General features: G+C 38.5%; 1 protein-coding gene across 5 annotated transcripts in view; it reads left to right on the plus strand.

Moving 5' to 3' along the window:
• CLCN4 (chloride voltage-gated channel 4) overlaps positions 1-19499 on the plus strand; it is a 449930-nt gene that overhangs the window by 336004 nt on the left and 94427 nt on the right. For all 5 annotated transcript variants that reach the window (XM_044072575.1, XM_044072579.1, XM_044072576.1 and 2 more), the window contains exon 10: positions 6917-7103. In XM_044072575.1, coding sequence (XP_043928510.1) covers positions 6917-7103 — 187 coding nt within the window. The remainder of the gene's footprint in view (positions 1-6916; positions 7104-19499) is intronic.

A 19499-nucleotide genomic window follows, 5' to 3' on the forward strand; every position in this document is an offset into this window, starting at 1 on the left:
GGAACTTTGATAAAACAAGGTAGGCCCATAAATACATGTCAGGATAATCCTCTTCCCTTGTCAGTAACCCCTTATTACTACAAATCTACCATTACTACTTTTTCCTCTTCTATCAGAAATGGAGCTCATCCAGAAATTAGTACAAGTACTCTCCTTTACTTTTGTCTGTCTTACTCTGCTGAATATCCATTGTGAAACCCTTTTTTATCAAATTGACATGCTCACTTCTTTCCAAGCGTGTCTCCTGTAGAACTGCTGTTTGCATTCTGAATTTCTTAATATAATTCAGTAGTTACCTTTTTATAATATGAAGTTATTATTCCCACCTATTAAACATGACAGCTTTTTTAAAGTCTGTTTTCAGCTTTGGTGTTACATGCACCCAGTAATGTTTGGCAGGGTGATTTTTATACAGTTATTTCTTGTCATCTCCATTTGAAGCTATGACACATTTTACATGACTTTTTGTTTTAATAAAGACCCACAAACAAAAAAAATATATAAGCACATCCCTATAACCTACGAAAATAAAGCAAACATACAAAACTATGTACATCTTTGCATAAAAAGTTTAACCCTCCTGATAGAAACAACTCCTGATAGAAACAATCACCCCAAACTGACAGCTACACCTACAGGTATTAATTAACCTAAAATTAAGGTTATCCATGTTATTGCATTTTACAGCTTTTAGTCCTACTTACACTAATTGCTGTCTGTTCTTGTCTTTATTCCCCTCCCAGATGTGAAAAACTACTTGTATGCTTTCAGTAAACATTAACTTTTAGACTTAAGAAAAAGTGCACTGGCTATCTTTAAATAAAACTAAATTATACAATGTTCGAGTAAATGCATTAAAGTATTTATTTATCAGAAAAATGTTTATCTTTTATTTGGTTCCAGTAATTTCAAACTTTATTTTTTACTGAGCTGTTTGCCCCTGTACTGTTTAATGTTAGGCTTCTCTCAGCAAACAATGACCAGATGTCTCAATGTATTGCCTTGACCTTTAGTCAGCTTGTTTCCACAGAAAAAAGAGCAAAATGTACAGCTACCCTCAGTTTCTGACTTCTCAGCTGGCACTGATTATTTATTTGCATAAAGAAAGCTATTCATTACATTGTGGTTTCTCATTTAGAAAAACAAACCCATTGCTTACTTATAAATGTAATTAGATTAAGCCAAAGACAATAATCCAGGCATTCACTTATGCAAAAGTAAAAGAAGAAGAAAACATTGCAGTTCTAGGTATATTATAATCAGTGTACATTTACATTTCATTCCCCACCCCAACAGCCCAAGATTATAACCTATTAATTTAAACATGATTTTTGTTCAGCCTTTCTTCCCTTTTTTTACATTGTAATAGGTATAATTCTTAAAACTAAAAGAGAAAAAAATACTTAAGTATCTTTATCACATAAAACAGTTTACATCACAAAAATGTTATAGAAGTACTTTTAAGAACAACATTTTTACTTATACGTATTTTTTCTCTTTTTATTCCCTTTTAGTGCCCTTTCAAACATTAATGACATGAAGTGGGAAATATGCCAGGGTAATCCTATGGGCTAGGCTTATAAAGGCTCCAGGGCCATTAGCCTAGTACACACTTATGAACCTATGCCTGTCAATCCCCCAAGTTTAACAAGTTCACTAAATATATAATCTTTCTTGGCCACTTTTTCTTGTAAAGCCATATTTCAGAAATGGGATTGATGCCTAATAGTTTCACATTTATTCACTAATTTCAGAGTTGTTGGTCTTCTTCCTGTTCATCTTCATCTCCCAACCCCAGACTCCAGTTGAAGTCCAAGGTACTCCTGATTTATCTAGTCAACTTCTATGCTTTTTTCTGTCTCTCAAGCATCTTCTTTTGGAAGTTTGGAAAAGGTTTATCTGGTGAAGTCTTTCAATGAGTCTTACCATCAGATGAATGAGAAGTAGAGTCTCATTTTGTTTGATGGCTCACCCATGTAGGAAAAACTTTTGTATTTCTCCCTTAGCCTGTTTTGCATCCAAACATGACTTTGATCCTCCAAGAAAAAACATTTTAAAGACAGCTGGATACAGTAGCTTGAATCTCACACTTGCCTCTCGCCATTCCCTGATTGCTGAGATAAAGTTGCTTCTCTTCTGCCTGGTGAAGTAAACAATCATTTTCTGCAAACAATGTACTGTCTCCATGTTTTAAGACTTTGCCCTTCTACCAGAGTTTCTGCAGCTATGATTGCATCTTTACTAATATAGATCTTGGCTGATTTTTCATGGCCAGGTTTGGAGCAACACACAATGTGCCCTTTCAATTCCAAATCCTCTATGGAATACCAGTCCGGTTACTTATTTGCATTTTCATAAAATTAATAAAGTCTGCTCCTTCAAGTTTCTCTGGTACAGCAGAAAATCTCATTCTGTTCTGCTTGCTCTGCCCTCTAACTCTAGAATTTTTTTGAAATATCTCCTCTTGAGCAGTCTCTGACTCAGCCAGCCTTTTCTTCATTTCGACCTCTGATTTTTTTCAGTTTTTTTCACTGAATAGCTGTTTAAAGCTACTTGCATTATTTTCTAGCCTTTTGTTATTTGAGTTGATATACTTCTCAATGTTTCATTTATTTTAATCTGTTGTCAGCACATTTGAATTATTTTTTCCTATAAATTAATAGAAGCAATCTGTTGTACCAAAGCTGGGGCTTGAACTGTTTTTTGCTGAACAGCTGCAGGATTTTTTCCCATCAGTGTTTTCTCTTCAGGCTCTGTAAGTTTCTTCTTTGCTGAAACTCAGGCAGTGTACTTACTAGTCAATAACTGAGTTTTAGTAAAACAGGCAGAGTTACTGACCCTTATCTATCAGTTTCTTTTTTTCTCACTGGGACAGCTGAAATTAAGCTGTTGATCAGTGTGCAGACATCTTGGAAAAGCCCTGCACATAATAACACCGAATAGATTGCATATGGTTAAGGGTCCTCCACACATCATTACACAACATACAGTATTGAACTTCAGTTTCTGAGTAGTAATATAAGCAATTAATTCTTACATGGTCAGTAGCTGAAATGGGTTGTTCCACTATAGCAGTAAATTTAGAAGATATAAGCATCTGAATGGCTGGTGATGCTGATAGCATAGTTATACTTATGAGACAGTTTAAGGAAAGTGACGCACAGTCAGCACAATGGCAGGATCATATATCCCACAATATGTAAATATCTCTGCAGGAAGTGATAAAAATTTATGTAAAGATTAGAGGGAATGTCTCATGAACATTGACAGCATACCATGTACCACACAGCATAGCTCATACACAGTACTGCATGCATCAGCTATACTCTATGTGTTTTTATAAGAAAGGAAACACTAATCTGATTTTTATGGTTCATAGTTCAGGATTAGACCCTGCCTCTTTACCTGTACCATGCATGAACCTGCTGCATGGGGTCCCTTATTACTGCTGCCAGCTGGCTATCATTAATCATAGTAGAACCTGCACTGGGAGCCACAGTGATATCATGGGTCACTTCCCCACCATACTGGTGCATGATTCTGTTGAGCAGAATACGACACAACATAAACATTCTTTATGCAGTAGCTTGGCCATACTGAGGGGCACCTTCAGACTCATCCAGGCATCTGAAATGTGCTTTTAATGTGCCCAAAACTCTCTCAATTACAACATGAGTCTAGAACAGGGCTGTATCAAAACTATCTTCCACGGCTCCCTTTGGATTTCTCACAGGAGTCATAACTCATGGCTCCAGTGGATATCCTGCATTACCTGAAACTAAGAAGAAAAAAGAAGAAAAGGGGCAGACAAAACAAAGAAATGTGGTATAGTACAAAACAACACATATTACTAAGGTTAACTATTAAATGATGAAGATTATAATTCCTCTTACCAACAAGATGAACATGGAGCATCCTACCATGCAGGACAAGGCTGTAAAGTGAGCTAATGTGCTAGATATGGGAATCCTGGGCACTGCCAGGATGCTGGGCTAGCACTGTGATGTACCTCAATGCATTACACACTGCTTGGGAGTTGATGGAATGGTAGCCATTCCTATTGTGGTACTGCTTCCCTGTGGATCTGATGGGGTCTTTATGTCAACATGGATCCACTCTATCGCACCAACCAGTTCAGGGAAACATGCCACCCCATAAGAGCCACTCATAGTCCTGGCTTTGTCCTGAGGTGACACCAGGAAAGACCCGGGTCTATATTATGTGACTGAAGTATCTGTTCTTCGAACACATAATAATCAATACATATACAATGAACGCTGTAAACCGCGAATGGCCACGTCCTCAAATTTTTTCCTCTGGAAAAATTCAGTCGGCCATTATTGGGAATTTCCCTTTTCTTCAATGTAGAGCGATCTTGGGGTTGGTACATTTAGTTAGGGCGGTGTGGGAGGAGCAGCCCCCTTCATCGGGGGGGGGGTGTGGGGGAGAAGCCCTCCACTTGATTAGTGTTTTAAAGTTTGTTTCTTATTTTACGGCCATGTGAATGTTTTCCTGAGGAAAAAATTTGAGGATGTGGCCATTTGCGGTTTACAGCATTCGCTGTATATGTGTCAGTTATTATGTATTCGAAGAAGAGATTCTTCGATCACATAATATAGACCTGAAAGGCACATAATGATCCACACATGCCAAAAGTATATTGAGAAACTGCTGAAGTTTCCTCAAGGTAGAAGCCTGAGAAATACCCAGGGAGTCCCCAGGCTTCTGTGGCAAGTATAGTGAGGGCTATATATACATTAGTATCCAGGAAGGGTAAGCATCACCCCAGTTCCTGCCTGTGGGTCATACATGGTCATAAAGACCCTTACAATATCCCTGTCCATTCTAAACCTATCAAGGATTTTCTGATTGTTAAAATTATATTGAGTAATTTTCTGTATATATCTTCACCTTCTTGGACAGTGAGTGACACTGGGCACAAGTGTTTTGGGCTTGGCTAAGACAAATAGCTCACTCTGAGAAATAGCCATGCAGCTAGCAGCAAGAGAGAGCATCTTCACTAAAAGGAGCAGCGCTGCCTTTTATAAGTTAACTGTGAAAGATGAAGTAATGCTTTAAAACATGAATGTGTGAATCACAAACAGATGGGAAGAGGGCTTATTAGCAGATATATTTTTACATCATTTTTCATAACCATCTCATTATACCTTTATTTGAATATGTTTATTTGAGGCCATCGTATGTAAGCATAAATGGCCCCTTTGAATCATGCCAGAACTGCACTTATGTATGAACTGCACCAATTGCCTTAATGTATTTTTGTAATGACTGTGAGTACCGTCCATGAAGAATGTAACTCAATGGGCAGCTTACAGTTATTATAGAAGAAATGGCTAAAGCTATAGTTAGTCCAGGTAAAAAAAAAAAACAAAAAAAAAAAAAACAAAGCCTCGAATTGGGCCAAAAGCTGTACCAATAAATATATACAGCAAATGAGGCATATTTCATGATTAACTGCATTAACTGAATTCATATTTGTTGTACCTCTTATTTAACAAAGTCTTAAGGGGAAACTATTCAAACATCCCTCATTATAAGCTTTCAGCCTACATTTCCAATTGACCTCCACTTTCAAAGGTCTGTCAAATTAGTAACTATCTAATTCTTTGTATACATCATTTGGTCTTTGAAACTGTCAGTTGTAAATGCCGTCAGATTCCAAGCCATGTTTAACTGATGTATTGGTGTTTTTTCCACAGTAAATATCCTATGTTTACTAATCTTAGCATGAAACTGGCTTTCAGTTTTACTTCCTTTGTCAGTTGCAAACAGTTGACAGTTACCACCACTGCTAACCAGCACTGAAGAAAGCATGCTTTCTCAAGTCAAAACTGTTTCTGAACACTGACTCAAAAAGGTATCTAAATTGTGTGTAGGGCCAGAGTGCAAAAGATTTGTTGTCAGTGTAAGTCTTCCCTGATTGTAAAAGACTTGATGGCAATGTAGATGACTTGCTTTCACCATGGGGCCAGATTCCAAAAGACCTGTTCTTGGTATAAATGATCACTTACACTGAGCATAAGTCTTTTGGACTGGACCAAAAATATGTTCATCATTTCAGCCCCTTCCTGTATTTCAGACCTGACTTGTATCATGCCTGATTGTATAGTTTGAGGAAGTACATTATATTCAGTAGCAGGGAATACATTGTACATGCTTGCAAGGAAAGACCAGATACCTCAAAGTAACCTTATGTAAATTCACAGAGCAGACTGGTAGCGGACTTGACCATTCTTTACTGCACTTCTTCCATTTTACAATTCATTCAAATTATCTTAGCCGAAGACAGACTTGTGTTACATCTATAGTGTCACTCTAAATTCAGTCTTGCTAACAGAGTAAGTGTTTAGTAGCTGGTCATAATGTCATCTTTATGCTGTAAACTCGTGCAAAAGACATGAAGCAGAAATATGGATGCTAATTTTATCTTACCATTTTAATATGAATAATGTATGTTCATTTTGCATAAACTACTCCACAGTATAATGAGGGAGTAATATATATATATATATATATATATATATATATATATATATATATATATATATATATATATATATATATATATATATATATGTATATATATATATATGTGTGTGTGTGTGTGTGTGTGTGTGTAGCTAGATATAGATATATAAATATAGATATGTAGATATATCGATAGATAATTTATTTGCTGTTTTCAACTAACCTGATTTCTGTTTAATATTTGTTTTCCTTTGGCACTGTTTGATGAACGACTTAAAATGTATAAAAGTATATACAGTAAAATAATTTGCAGTATTCTGTGAATTAGTGAAATGTCTCTCATTGTGATTGTTAATTAGTTGGAGTATCTTAAAGTGCTGCTTTCTATGAAAATGTTTTCCTAAAGTGTTTGTTCTTCTTGGCATAGATTCCTTCAGGGTTGTTTATCCCTAGTATTGCAGTTGGTGCTATTGCGGGCAGGGTAGTTGGAATTGCAGTGGAACAAATTGCCTACCACCATCATGACTGGATTATCTTTCGGAACTGGTGCAGACCTGGTGCAGACTGTGTCACTCCAGGGCTATATGCAATGGTCGGGGCTGCAGCCTGCATGGGTAATGTGACATTTTTATGTTCTTCTACATATAGTTGTATTTTTGTATTATACTGTTAGCATAACTTTTCATTTGAATGGATAAATTGAAGCAACCCATTCAAGTGAACAAATTCATATGTATGTAATTATTATTTTTATTGTTTATTTATCATTCATTTTCTCCCACAATCCCCATGGAAAAGCTTCTCTGGAGAGATTGTTCAATAAGTATGTGAATAAGTATGAGGTTTGTTTTGGTTACTATGTTAACGTTACTTTTTGTGTTTTTTGTTCTCATTTTATTAAAGAGTGTTTTTTTAAGCTATTATTCTTTGAGGCTTTAAAGTTCTCTGTTAGGACAGAAAACATTGCATTAATTTTTGTGTGAGACCTGGGGTAAGCTTGTAAGTGAACCTCACAACTGTTCCATATTTAGCAGAGCACCACAAATTTACACTCTAAAAAGCATCCTCTGTATGATTCTACTTTTATCCCACATAGCTCCTATTTCTGTCCTTTCTTTTGGTCAGTTTCATAGCCAATGAAAGACAGACTTTCTGGGGTTTGCCTTGGTCTTAGGGGCCAATGTGAAACAGTGTGAATTCTTCACAATATAGTACATTCAGAAGTTATGCTGGGATGAACAGGATCTAATTTTGTACATAGTTTGATTTCAACGAAAGGATAATGCAGTGCATTTCTGTTTTTTTTCTCATGGCCGATTTCAACAAAAGGATAATGTAGTGCATTTCTGTTTCTTTTTTCTTCTCAGTAATGTCAAATGGCATTAAAAAGGGGGTGGCACATGCCCCTGCGCCCATGCCTAAATCTGCCACTGGTAAATAACCATAGCTATTGTGCTCAGTGTCCAGCACCTTTGACCCTAAAAAAATCGCTCTATGTTATTATCAGTTCAGTGTTAGAGTTTAGTGTTTGTTTTGTGGTATAAACCAAAGCTACAATGATGAGTACCTACCAACTGTTCTGTAGCATCTACACATTATCTGTACTATGAGCAAGTGACCTGTAGAATGCTAGGTGTTTTAAATCTACAATGTAGTTGTGTAGTGTTGTCATTATATTGTACAATATAGCCCGAGTTTGTTTCCCCATCAACTATTGCTAAATTTCCTACCATCTAACCTAACATCAGAGTATCATCACCCTAATAATTTATTCATAAATCTTCAAGGACTACTGTATCAGTCTCTCTCCAACCCCCGAGTGCTAGCTGTAGTTCTCCACTGTCTGGCAAAATAGCTCCACTGTTTGCTCTCACCTAATCTATGGTCAGTCTGACCACATTAGGTGTTCTAAGGCAGAGTAACAACTGCATTATGCTTATCAACTTTTCACTGCTTCGAACAGTTAATAATACAACCTGCAAGAGATGTATACATATTTAGTAAACATGGTGGCATACCACTTGCATCAGTCAACTGTTGATAAGCACTGTACCTCCATAACACCACATCAGTCTCAACAGACCATTAGGGACATAACTGATAACATGCTGAGGCTGAAATGCCTTTTCCTTCTCCACTCATACATACTGCATATCCACATAGCTTATTCAAACATCTCCAGTAAAAGCAGACCTAAGCTTATAAAGCCACAAAATCTGCTTACAGACATCAAACCTGATGTGCATAAACATTAAGGTACCTGCAAAATATCTCAAATAACATCCAAAACCAGTGGATAAAAAACTTTTCTGTAATAACTGCAAAAAAAAAAAAAAAAAAAAAATCAGCACTATGTGATACCTTAAACCTCCTGTAGTAGAGACTCATGGGAGATATGCAAATTATTCTATATGGCTTGATTTTAAGCTCTGTGTTTCTAAAGTATAGGCAAAAAATCTTGTTATGCTGTATAGACAAGGAAAAAAATTCCAGAACATACATGTCTAAAGCTAGTGGGGTTTGGATTTATTGATCTGAATGTACTCTTAAAGACTTAAAAAGTAAAAATTCATGGGTATTCAGAAGCCATGTAACTGAAACACTATTATGTTCTTAAGGGGTTATTTGGATATATCCAATAGCACTCCACTACAGGATGTTAAATGTATTACACAGTGAAGACTCTAGCTTGACTTGGTCTGTCTTGCAGTTTTTACTGAATAGTTTGTGTGACCTTTTTTATCCCTTGGCTTGGGCATTCTTATTCCAAGAATATAGAAAATGTACTAGCAAAGTTAATGTTAACTTTATCTTGCCTACACACGTTATTGCCTCCCTATCCCTGAAAAGTAAGTTTACCCTGAAATAATCGTTGAACACATCTTAGAGTCCCTATTCAAGGCTAAAATTAATACCTCCAAGGGACCAGAAAACATCAACTGCTTTGCCATCTGTTCAAGGTATTTGAGCCTCCACTTAAATGGTTCAACCTCAGCCTATCCATGTAGATCAGCCATAGTGACTGTCCTTCACAAATGTAGCCTTTCTGCAGACCCTGAAAATTATAGATTTATCAGCATCACCAGCCATAGGTTCATAGATTAGTACTAAGCTAACTGCCCTTATGAGACATTTTAAGCCTAGCCAATTATCCCTTGTGAGATTCAAACCCTGCACCTTGTGTTTGTAAGGCAAACACCTTAACCATTAGGCCACCCTCCCAACCCCAAGCCATATATGCAAAGCCACAGATATCATAGCAAAGCTCATTTATGCAGGCACAGGCAACTTAACTTTTCCATGTTAACTTAACTGGTCAATATTCTTGGTAAGGAATATGTGAACCTTTTGTAGACGGGCAAGATGCATGGTTAGTATATTGCAGTATGGAGCATTATATTCTGCAACTGGGCGTATTATATATTTAGTGAAATAATGACTTCCCTTAAGTGCTAGGTTATACCTTTGATAAGTGTGGTGTGTCATGAACTTTGTGAACACATTTGGTAACATACTGAATGAAGGTGTGACCATCGCTGGTTATAATCCAAGTATTCAACCTGTCATTTTGTTTGTACTGGACCCTTTGTATACTTGTTACTAAAATTACTTTTTTATCAAAGGGCACAGTAATATTAAATGCTAAGCTTTTGTCTGCAATAGCAGATGTGCATACATTTCACCTATACTTCATTATGAGGGTGTATTCCTCACTTTAACTTTTAAAAATTCCATGTTAAATACCGTTCCACAGTGAGAGGGTATGTCAAAACAATATACAAGGGAAATAATATTGAAGGATGTTCATTCATCATAAAAAAAAAAAAATGTATGAAGTAGCACATTTAACCGTATGAGTTTCCTAGTTGAGGTTGTTAGCATTACTCATTTTGTCCATCTGTTCCACATTATAAGAGGCAGTGGCCACATTTTGGAGATGGAAGAGTTATGAATTCCTGAGTGCTGTTCATCCCATTTTATAGGAGAAAAAGGCACCTGCTGAAAAATGAATGATGGTATTGTTTCCAGTAATCTGCATTCTTGGTAAACTATATGTTTTCAGTCTGCTTGCTGGAAAAAGAATTGTCAAAGAGGAGTAAGCAAAGAACTAAACCTTATGGTATCTCACTAATAACTCCTTCAGGCTTAGACAGTTGGAATCTTATTTAACCCACTTTATCCTCCACAGTACCCAGTTTTCATTCCAGTGAGATGTATACCCACTGACTCTATGCTTCCTGAATTTGTTTATGATCCCTGCAAGGGGAACCATGTCAAAGGCTTTTTGCAAGATCCAGGTATGTACAATATATGCTAAGAGCTTAATGTAGTACTGCTATAACTCCTTCAAAAAATCAGATTCAAAAGGTAGACCCTGCCTTTCACAAGGCCATACTGGCTGAAGCCATGAAGCAACAGATCTTAAGTACTATTCTATACCAGCACCAAAATTACCCCCTTCATTAGCTTGCATAGAATACAGGTGAACCTAATGGGTCTATATTTATCTGGTTTCACTGATGAGCCTGCCCTCTTTTAACTTGACACCTTGATTGCCTGGTATCACTAATTTGGCATGCCACCCTTGGAAAGGAATATGCCAGTTTATGTCTTACAATGTAAAGGAAACTGCTAAGGATTGTTATATGTGCCCACTAAGCTTGCGTTTTGACTTTATACAGGACTGCCTTACTATGATCAAGATTCATGTGTAGTACTTTATTGTTTAAGTCAGACAAAGAAGTAGATAAACTTTCTGGGACCATAAACGTGTTGGCTAGGATATTGGAAGTAAGACTGTTTAGAAAGTAAGCAGAACATTTTGGCATGAGAGTCAACTCAATCTTTTAGAAACATGTACCACTGGAGCAGTGTAAGCTGGTCTGCTCATGAGAAGTTGTAAGACTGATATGTTAGTGCCCTGTGGGACCTCCAGGCAAAGGTTCTTTACAGAAAACACCCACTGTAGCACGTTTCATGTGGGAGGAAGAGTCTTTCCTCATATGTAGGTCAGTCTCACAGTGAGAACATGTGCCTTCCCTTTTGCTTTTTTTAATGTTATTTTTATTAACAAATGTGTTCTATACACTGTGTATCATATTAGCAAACTAAAAGACAAAACTCAAATACCAAGAACAGTGACTACGAAAGAAAACAAAAAAATGTAGAAAAAAACAAGATAAAATTAATTATTGTGTATTTACATTTCTAAAGTAACAGAATGAACTTATAAATATGTAAAGTAAATATGCCAACACTGGAGCAAAGGGAAAGCAGACATTAGGAAAAACTTTGCCTCACACTGGATAACATTTATTAAACCTTTTGGCGACCATGGTTGCTATTACAATTGATTTCTGTTGCTCCTTATCTGAATTACCAAATGACATTGAGGCTACATTTGTAACAAAGTGCCCCAATATTGATATTTTCCGTAGTCTGCTTCCATGTTTATTGTACTTGTTAGCATTCCCACCACTAATGTGCTGAAGTAATACAATGCTTCTACTCAGATGCTTACCATCACCTGCATGCTATCTCTGAATAAACAAAAAATACATCTGTTATCTCTGAAAAAAACAAAAAAAACAAAAAAATCTTGCTTTTTTCCCACTTTTCTGAGATTTAAAAAAGTTCAGTTACAGGCTTGCTGTTCTTGAACTGTTTGTAAGTTTCTGTGAGGCCATTTTTTGCTTGGGCTAAAGGGAAGTCTCTCTGTTGATCAGTGGCAGTGAAAAACATTGAGCAGCCTGCCTGCCCCTGTGGGAGTGGTTACTGACTTGAAACTGTAGTTTTATTGGCCATTTTGGGTCAATTCCAAAACTCCTTCATCTTCCTCTCTTAAAACCTGGTTGCCTCGTGGTTTTGGCGTCTTTTCAGGCTTGTTGACTGTTGGTGAAGCACCCACCAAGAGGAGAAAACGCTGAGAGAAGAAAGGAGCCACTTTTGAGATTTTAAGTATTTTTCCTCTGTTTATTTGCTAAGTTTTTCTGTATAGCCGCTTATTTTGAGCATTTTCTGGCTTGTTAAATTTGATTTCTGCATTAGTAACTGTATTTAGAGCACAACCTAGAGCTGTTTACTGAATTTCCTGTTTGCACTTATTTTTAAAATCGTTTTTTTCTCAAAACTTGCATTTTATCTGTCTTTGGCCTAGTACTCTTGTGTGGGGTCATTTACTGCACTGTTATAACTTGTTGATACTTGTGAACCTCTGCTATCTCTGAAAAAACAAAAAAACAAAATAAATCTTGCTTTTTTCCCACTTTTCTGAGATTTAAAAAAGTTCAGTTACAGGCTTGCTGTTCTTGAACTGTTTGTAAGTTTCTGTGAGGTCATTTTTTGCTTGGGCTAAAGGGAAGTCTCTCTGTTGATCAGTGGCAGTGAAACACATTGAGCAGCCTGCCTGCCCCTGTGGGAGTGGTTACTGACTTGAAACTGTAATTTTATTGGCCATTTTGGGTCAATTCCAAAACTCCTTCATCTTCCTCTCTTAAAACCTGGTTGCCTCGTGGTTTTGGCATCTTTTCAGGCTTGTTGGCTGTTGGTGAAGCACCCAACAAGAGGAGAAAATGCTGAGAGAAGAAAGGAGCCACTTTTGAGATTTTAAGTATTTTTCCTCTGTTTATTTGCTAAGTTTTTCTGCATAGCCACCTATTTTGAGCATTTTCTGGCTTGTTAAATTTGATTTCTGCATTAGTAACTGTAGTTTTATTGGCCATTTTGGGTCAATTCCAAAACTCCTTCATCTTCCTCTCTTAAAACCATCTTTTGCTCGGTTTTGCGCGTTTTTGTGCATAGCGCAACAGCGGGCAGCGCCGTCTAATTGGGTTTAAACTATTCCTGGCTCCACAAAGTCTGCTCTTCACTTTTTCCCTTAGAACTGCACTATCTCTCAATTTAAACACCATATTCTCATTCTAAGGCCCTTCACTGGTCCAATTAAGTAATCCTACAAGTTAGCAGTATTAAACCAGAAGCACTACTTACTCTTATACTCTCTACGATTACCCTGTCCTCTATTGGTCCATCTTAAATTCAGTTTCCCTATTACTCTAGCATGTCCAAAGGTCAGTCAATGGTTTCCTCTCCAGTCCAGCTGGTGAATCTGGGAATTTTGAGGTAATGTTACAACTGTCTCATGTACACGGACAACCCTCTCCTCCTCCAAACGGGTTCAAATATATGTGAGAGATGCAACTATTTAGCCAAACTGGAGGCTGAGCTCTCTCATCTCAAAACTGGTGTAACCAGTCAGGAGGAGAAGGTAACCTCACACAACACAATTCCAGTATCACATAGTCCCACCACATCAGCGAACCAAACACATAAATACACAAAAACATACTCGGAGGTTCTAAATAAAAATCTACCTAAGCAATAGAGACCTCCAAAGCAGACATCCAAGCAAACGCTACCTCAAAAAAAAACACACACAACACATAACCCACAAAGTCAGTGTGCCAAGCAGCCACAGCCCTTAAGGCTGAATAACACATCTGATACTGTTGTTATAGGTGACTCTATTGTCAGACACACTGACGTCCCGCTCACCAGGCTGAATAAAGAGAAGGTCATGGTGAGCTGCCTGTCAGGTGCTAGGATCCGACACATAACGCAAGCACTCGGGTCACTCCAAAGCAAATACAAATATGACTCAGTCATTGTACATGCTGATGTGAATGACCTGAGACGTACCTCCCTGGACTACATGAAAAGAGACATAGAGGAGCTCTCTGATCATGTAGCCCAGGCTGGTATGACCCTGACCTTGAGCAGCATCTTACCCTCACCTAGAATGATGCCACAGTACAAAGACAAAATGATCGATTTTAACAATTGGCTAAAATTTTGGTGTCATTCAAAGGGGATCCAGTGTCTGTCAGCCTGGGATGACATGCTCGACAAGCCACATTGCTTCGCTAGGGACGGCTTGCACCTGTCACCACTGGGCTTTCAGATATTGGCAAAGGCTCTTGCCACCCCCATAGTGCCTTTTTTAGGCAAGGTTCAAAAGTCAAACCCACCCTCATAAACAGCACAAGGAACAAGAAACTAAGGGTAATGCTGCTAAACGCCAGAAGTCTTAACCTCAAGATGCACGCACTCGAAGCTCTCCTCAGTATGGAGAACATCGATATCTGTGCAGTGACAGCAACCTGGTTCAAGGCTCCAGAGAGCACCCCAGCACTACCAGGCTATACCTCATATCATGCTTTTCGGCCCCAAAACCCAGACCGAACCACAAAAGGAGGGGGAGTTTCCATATTTATCAAGGATATCCACACCTCCAGGTTAGTGGCATTGCACGAAGTATTGGAGACCATCCATGTGCAACTAACAGTGGGCAAGACTGCTTTTCAGTTTATAGCATCCTACAGACCACCCTCCAAAGTCAGGAATCCCACTCGGCTTTCCTGAAAACATTGGAGAACATGAAGATCTCTCCGAACACCATTATATTGGGCAACTTCAACTACCCAAACATTGACTGGGAGCACTACTCAAGCCCCAGCCCAAAGATTCCTAGAAATTATAAACTCAAATGCTATGGACCAACTAGTCACCACTCCCACAAGAGGGGACAACATACTAGACCTGATCATTACCAACATGGGGACTCTATGATCCAAACCAGAAGTATATCCCTCATTGGTAAGATCAGACCATAAATTAATTTTGCTGGATGTCCACATCCCGACCCTACCCCCAGCCCAGAAAACCACAGTGAAAAACTTCTCAAAAGTGAACTTTTCACTTCTCAAAACCGAAGTGGAATCCTTCAAGGCCCCAGGGCCAGTGAAAACTATGGCCCAAACTGCAGAATCCTATATAAATGCATTCTACGGACATCTCCAGGAATGCATGGATCATGCTATCCCAAACAAAACCAAGACCCAATCATCCAAAGGCAGGCGTCCAGTCTGGTGGACCCCTGCCATAAATAAACTGTACAACAGAAGGAGGAAGCTACTACATGATAGAGCAAAATCCCTAATAGGGAAGGCATCTCTGATCAGTACTAGCAAAAAATTACGATCCCTCATAAAATCCTCCAAGGCCAGCTTCGAGAGAAAAATTGCACAGGACACCAAAGACAATCATAAGGCTTTTTTCAGTTATGTTAGAAACCTGGGATGCAACTCCCAGACTTGTTCTGAGTTGATTCTAAACGACAAAAAATACACTGAACCCACAGACATCGCCAATATCCTGGCAGACAGGTTCAGTGCAAACTTGTCCACCCCCTCCCCCCCAAAAGAGCATCCCAGGTTGCGTCCTACATGAACTCCAAGAGGAACTAATCCCTCAAATAAAACAGCTATACAATCTCAGCCTCACTACAGGATATGTGCCCACAGAATGGTGTACAGCAACAGTGGTCCCTCTCCACAAAGGTGGAGCCTCTACGGACCCTGGAAATTATCGCCCCATAAGCCTGACTAGCTTAGTCTACAAGGCTATGGAGAGGATCATCATGGAGCTCATAAACAAAGACATTGGGGACCTACAGACAGTAGATCCTACCCAGTTCGGCTTTGTCAAGGGCAGATCCTGCCTTTTGAACCTGGTTGACTTCTTTGAAACAGTCACCAAAGCCATAGATGAAGGGAAGGTAGTCCACACAGCCTATCTGGACCTTGCAAAGGCATTTGACACAATACCCCACTCGGGCATCATAGATAAGCTATCCAGCTTAAATATAAACCCCTATGTCACAAGATGGGTCACAAACTGGCTCAAAGACAGAACCCACAGAGTGAGAGTTGCTGGAGCCATGTCAGACTCGAAACCGGTCACAAGTGGCATCCCACAGGGTTCTGTCCTGGGACCACTCTTGTTCGGTATATACTTTTCTGAGGTACAGGCAAACGTGGGAGGACTATGGCTCACCAAGTTCGCAGATGACTGCAAACTAGGCGCCATAATCAACTCTCCAGCTGACACAAACATCCTTCAAAAAGGTCTCACAGAGACAGATAACTGGTGCCAGCGCCATGGTTTAAAGCTAAATGCCAAAAAATGTATAGTCATACCCTTTGGCAAAAACAATGTGCCCACAAATTACCACATAGACAGAAACCCATTAAGTACAGAGAAAGTTATTAGGGACCTGGGGACCCAAGTTGATAGCAATCTCTCCTTTGAAAACCACATTGCCAAAGTGATTAGAAAGACCTTCTACATAGCCCACCTCATCACGAAGGGTTTCACATCTAGATCAAGAGAGGTAATCGTGCCCCTTTATTCATCCCTCATCAGGCCCATCATAGAATACAATGCTCCTTTTGGGATGTACCTTACACGACACCTGCAGCAATTAGAAAGACCCCAAAAGTATCTCACCAAGAGGATCAAGGGTCTCAAACAGATGCCATATACTGCTCGGTTAAAAAAACTCCAGCTCTACTCAGTTGCATACCGCCTACTTCGAGGCAATCTATGCCTGACATACAAAGCTATGTCAAATCCAGAATTAATGGACATGCTCCACCTCAGTAAATCTAAATCCCTTAGAGCCACACGCTCGAGGGACTTGAACCTCAGCACAGAAATAAATAGAACTTGCTGGAGGGACAGGTTCATAACCCAGAGGCTCCCTTCGCTCTGGAATAGAATTCCAGTTCATGTGAGGCAGAGCACCTCACTGAATTTCTTCAAGAAGAATCTCGATAGGTGGATGGGGGATCGTAGGTTTGTCCCAGGGATTACTCCCGTGTCACTATTAGACAGAAGCACAGTAAACTAAACCTTAAAAAGGGCACAGTATACTCAAATCAAGGGGTGGCGTAAGCCATACAGAATCGGGCTAGGCTTATAATTGCCCCAGGGCAGATAGCCTAGTATGAACCTATGAACCTATGGTTAGCCAGGCTCACATGCCCAGCCTGTGCTCTATTAACGGTGCCAGGCAGCCTCTGTTTACTAGCTATGAACTGCAGTCAACAATACTAGCATCAATCACTCCTTACAGGATGGGAGAATCAACATCACTCACTCACGTCTGCTCTTCCCTGTCCCACCAGTGCCTGAGCCATTACTCAAACTTGTATCATCTGGGTCATAGTCAAGGCTTTGCCGTGTCTCTGTTCCATGTAACTGCAAGTTCCTGATTCTTGGAAAATAATTACGTGAAGTAAAGATCTCACCAGAGTACAGAAAAAAGGCACATTTACTACCATTTCATTGTAAACCTAGGAGATAAATAAGTTGGCATACAAACAGTTTCAGTTGTCTGTTTACTTTAATTGATGCACATGTACAGGCACATATTTTTATTTTACTACCTTCTATATATGAGGCAGGAGATTTTTTTTTAATCAAACGCTTTTGTAGCATTATAAATTAATACAACTACAAATTAATGGAAAGTGAGCACCACTAAAGTAAAAGAAAAAAAACTGAAATGTTACTTTCATCAATCTACCTAAGCAAAAATCAAACTATATTTGGAATAAAGCTTCCTTGTTCATGCAATCTTATTTTTCTGTCTTTAAGCAATAACCCACAAGTGGGTTTGGGTATATTAGGATTTACCCACAGTTGGCATGGTTTGCCTGAGTCATCAAACAAAGCCAGCCGTAGGTAAATCCTGATATACCCACACTCATGAGTGGGTTATTGCTGTTATACAATGACTTTATTGAACTCATTCCCTCCAATGGAGCTCTGGACGTTTGTGTTGTAACTGCCAATGGGTGGAGCCTAAGTTGTTTTGCTAGAATAAAATTATGTTCTCACATTTCAAACAAATGGTCATATCCTTGGAACTGTAGAGGTTACTAAAAAGTGTAAATTTCAAACTCTTCATCACAAACTGTTTTTTCTAGTGGTAGAATTCTTTAGGTTCTGGGTCTTAAACTTGCTTTTATAAGTCACAGTAAACAGAGTAACTATTAAGTTTGTAATAGTTTGATAAACAGCTTACAATATCTGAGCAACCACTCAAGTTTTACACTATCATCAGAATTTTGTTCATCCAGCTTAGTGCTTTTATATGAGATGAAGCAATTCTTTCTGTGCTACTTGGTTGTTGAGATATTTAGCAAAATATGAATTTTATGACAATATAAATAAATATTATACAAACAACAATTAATATGTCTTTACCTGTAGTAGACAGAGGGCAAATATCACTATGGTTGTGTTTGCCACTCTGTAAGCTTTAAGATGAAGCATTTTATAATGGTACTGTAGTGTTCCTCCATGTTGTTTGCCATCGTTCTGTGATTTTTGATGTACTGCACATGTCTACAGGCATTAGATTTACACACTTGCACAGTACATCAGTGCTGTTAAACAAAAAGTAATGGAGAAAAGAAAATTTCCATAGAGAATCTAAACTGCTGCTATGAGACAAAAATCTTGAATGTTCCACAAAGGCTTGGGAGGGTGGCCTAATGGTTAAGGTGTTTGCCTTACAAACACAAGGTGCAGGGTTTGAGTCTCACAAGGGATAATTGGCTAGGCTTAAAATGGCTTGCAAGGGCAATTAGCTTAGTACTAATCTATGAACCTATGAATCTAAAGATTTGAACAATTGACAGGTACCAGAGTCTGCTGAAATGTACAGAGGGCCACTGCAATAAAGAAGGAAAATCAGGTATGTTTCTGTCCTTTTATTTTTCAGAACGTACCTGGATTTTCCTCTTTTTTTTTGCACTGCCCCTCCATAGGATATTCCAATAGAGAAATCTGGCCACTGAATGGTATTTTAGCAGTCAGACTTTTTTCTATTGGTATATGATCAATTTACAACAGGCATACTGGTTGGGCTGACCAATCAGCGTGCGCATTTTTGAAGACTAATGAGCTATCATTGTATAATTATTATTTTAGAATCTGTATTTAGCACAGGTGAAGGATGAAAAAAAATCTCAGTTCTATTTCCACCTCTGTTTTTTCCTTTTTTATTATTATGAAAAGAATATGAGCTTACTGCAGTATATTCCAGTTTGCAATAGTTACAATTTTTAAAAGATGGAGCCAATACAGAACAAGCTCTGTGG

This window comes from Protopterus annectens, chromosome 5.part0 (assembly GCF_019279795.1).
Source record: "Protopterus annectens isolate FY-2018-M chromosome 5.part0, PAN1.0, whole genome shotgun sequence".
Taxonomy (NCBI): Eukaryota; Metazoa; Chordata; order Ceratodontiformes; family Protopteridae; genus Protopterus; species Protopterus annectens.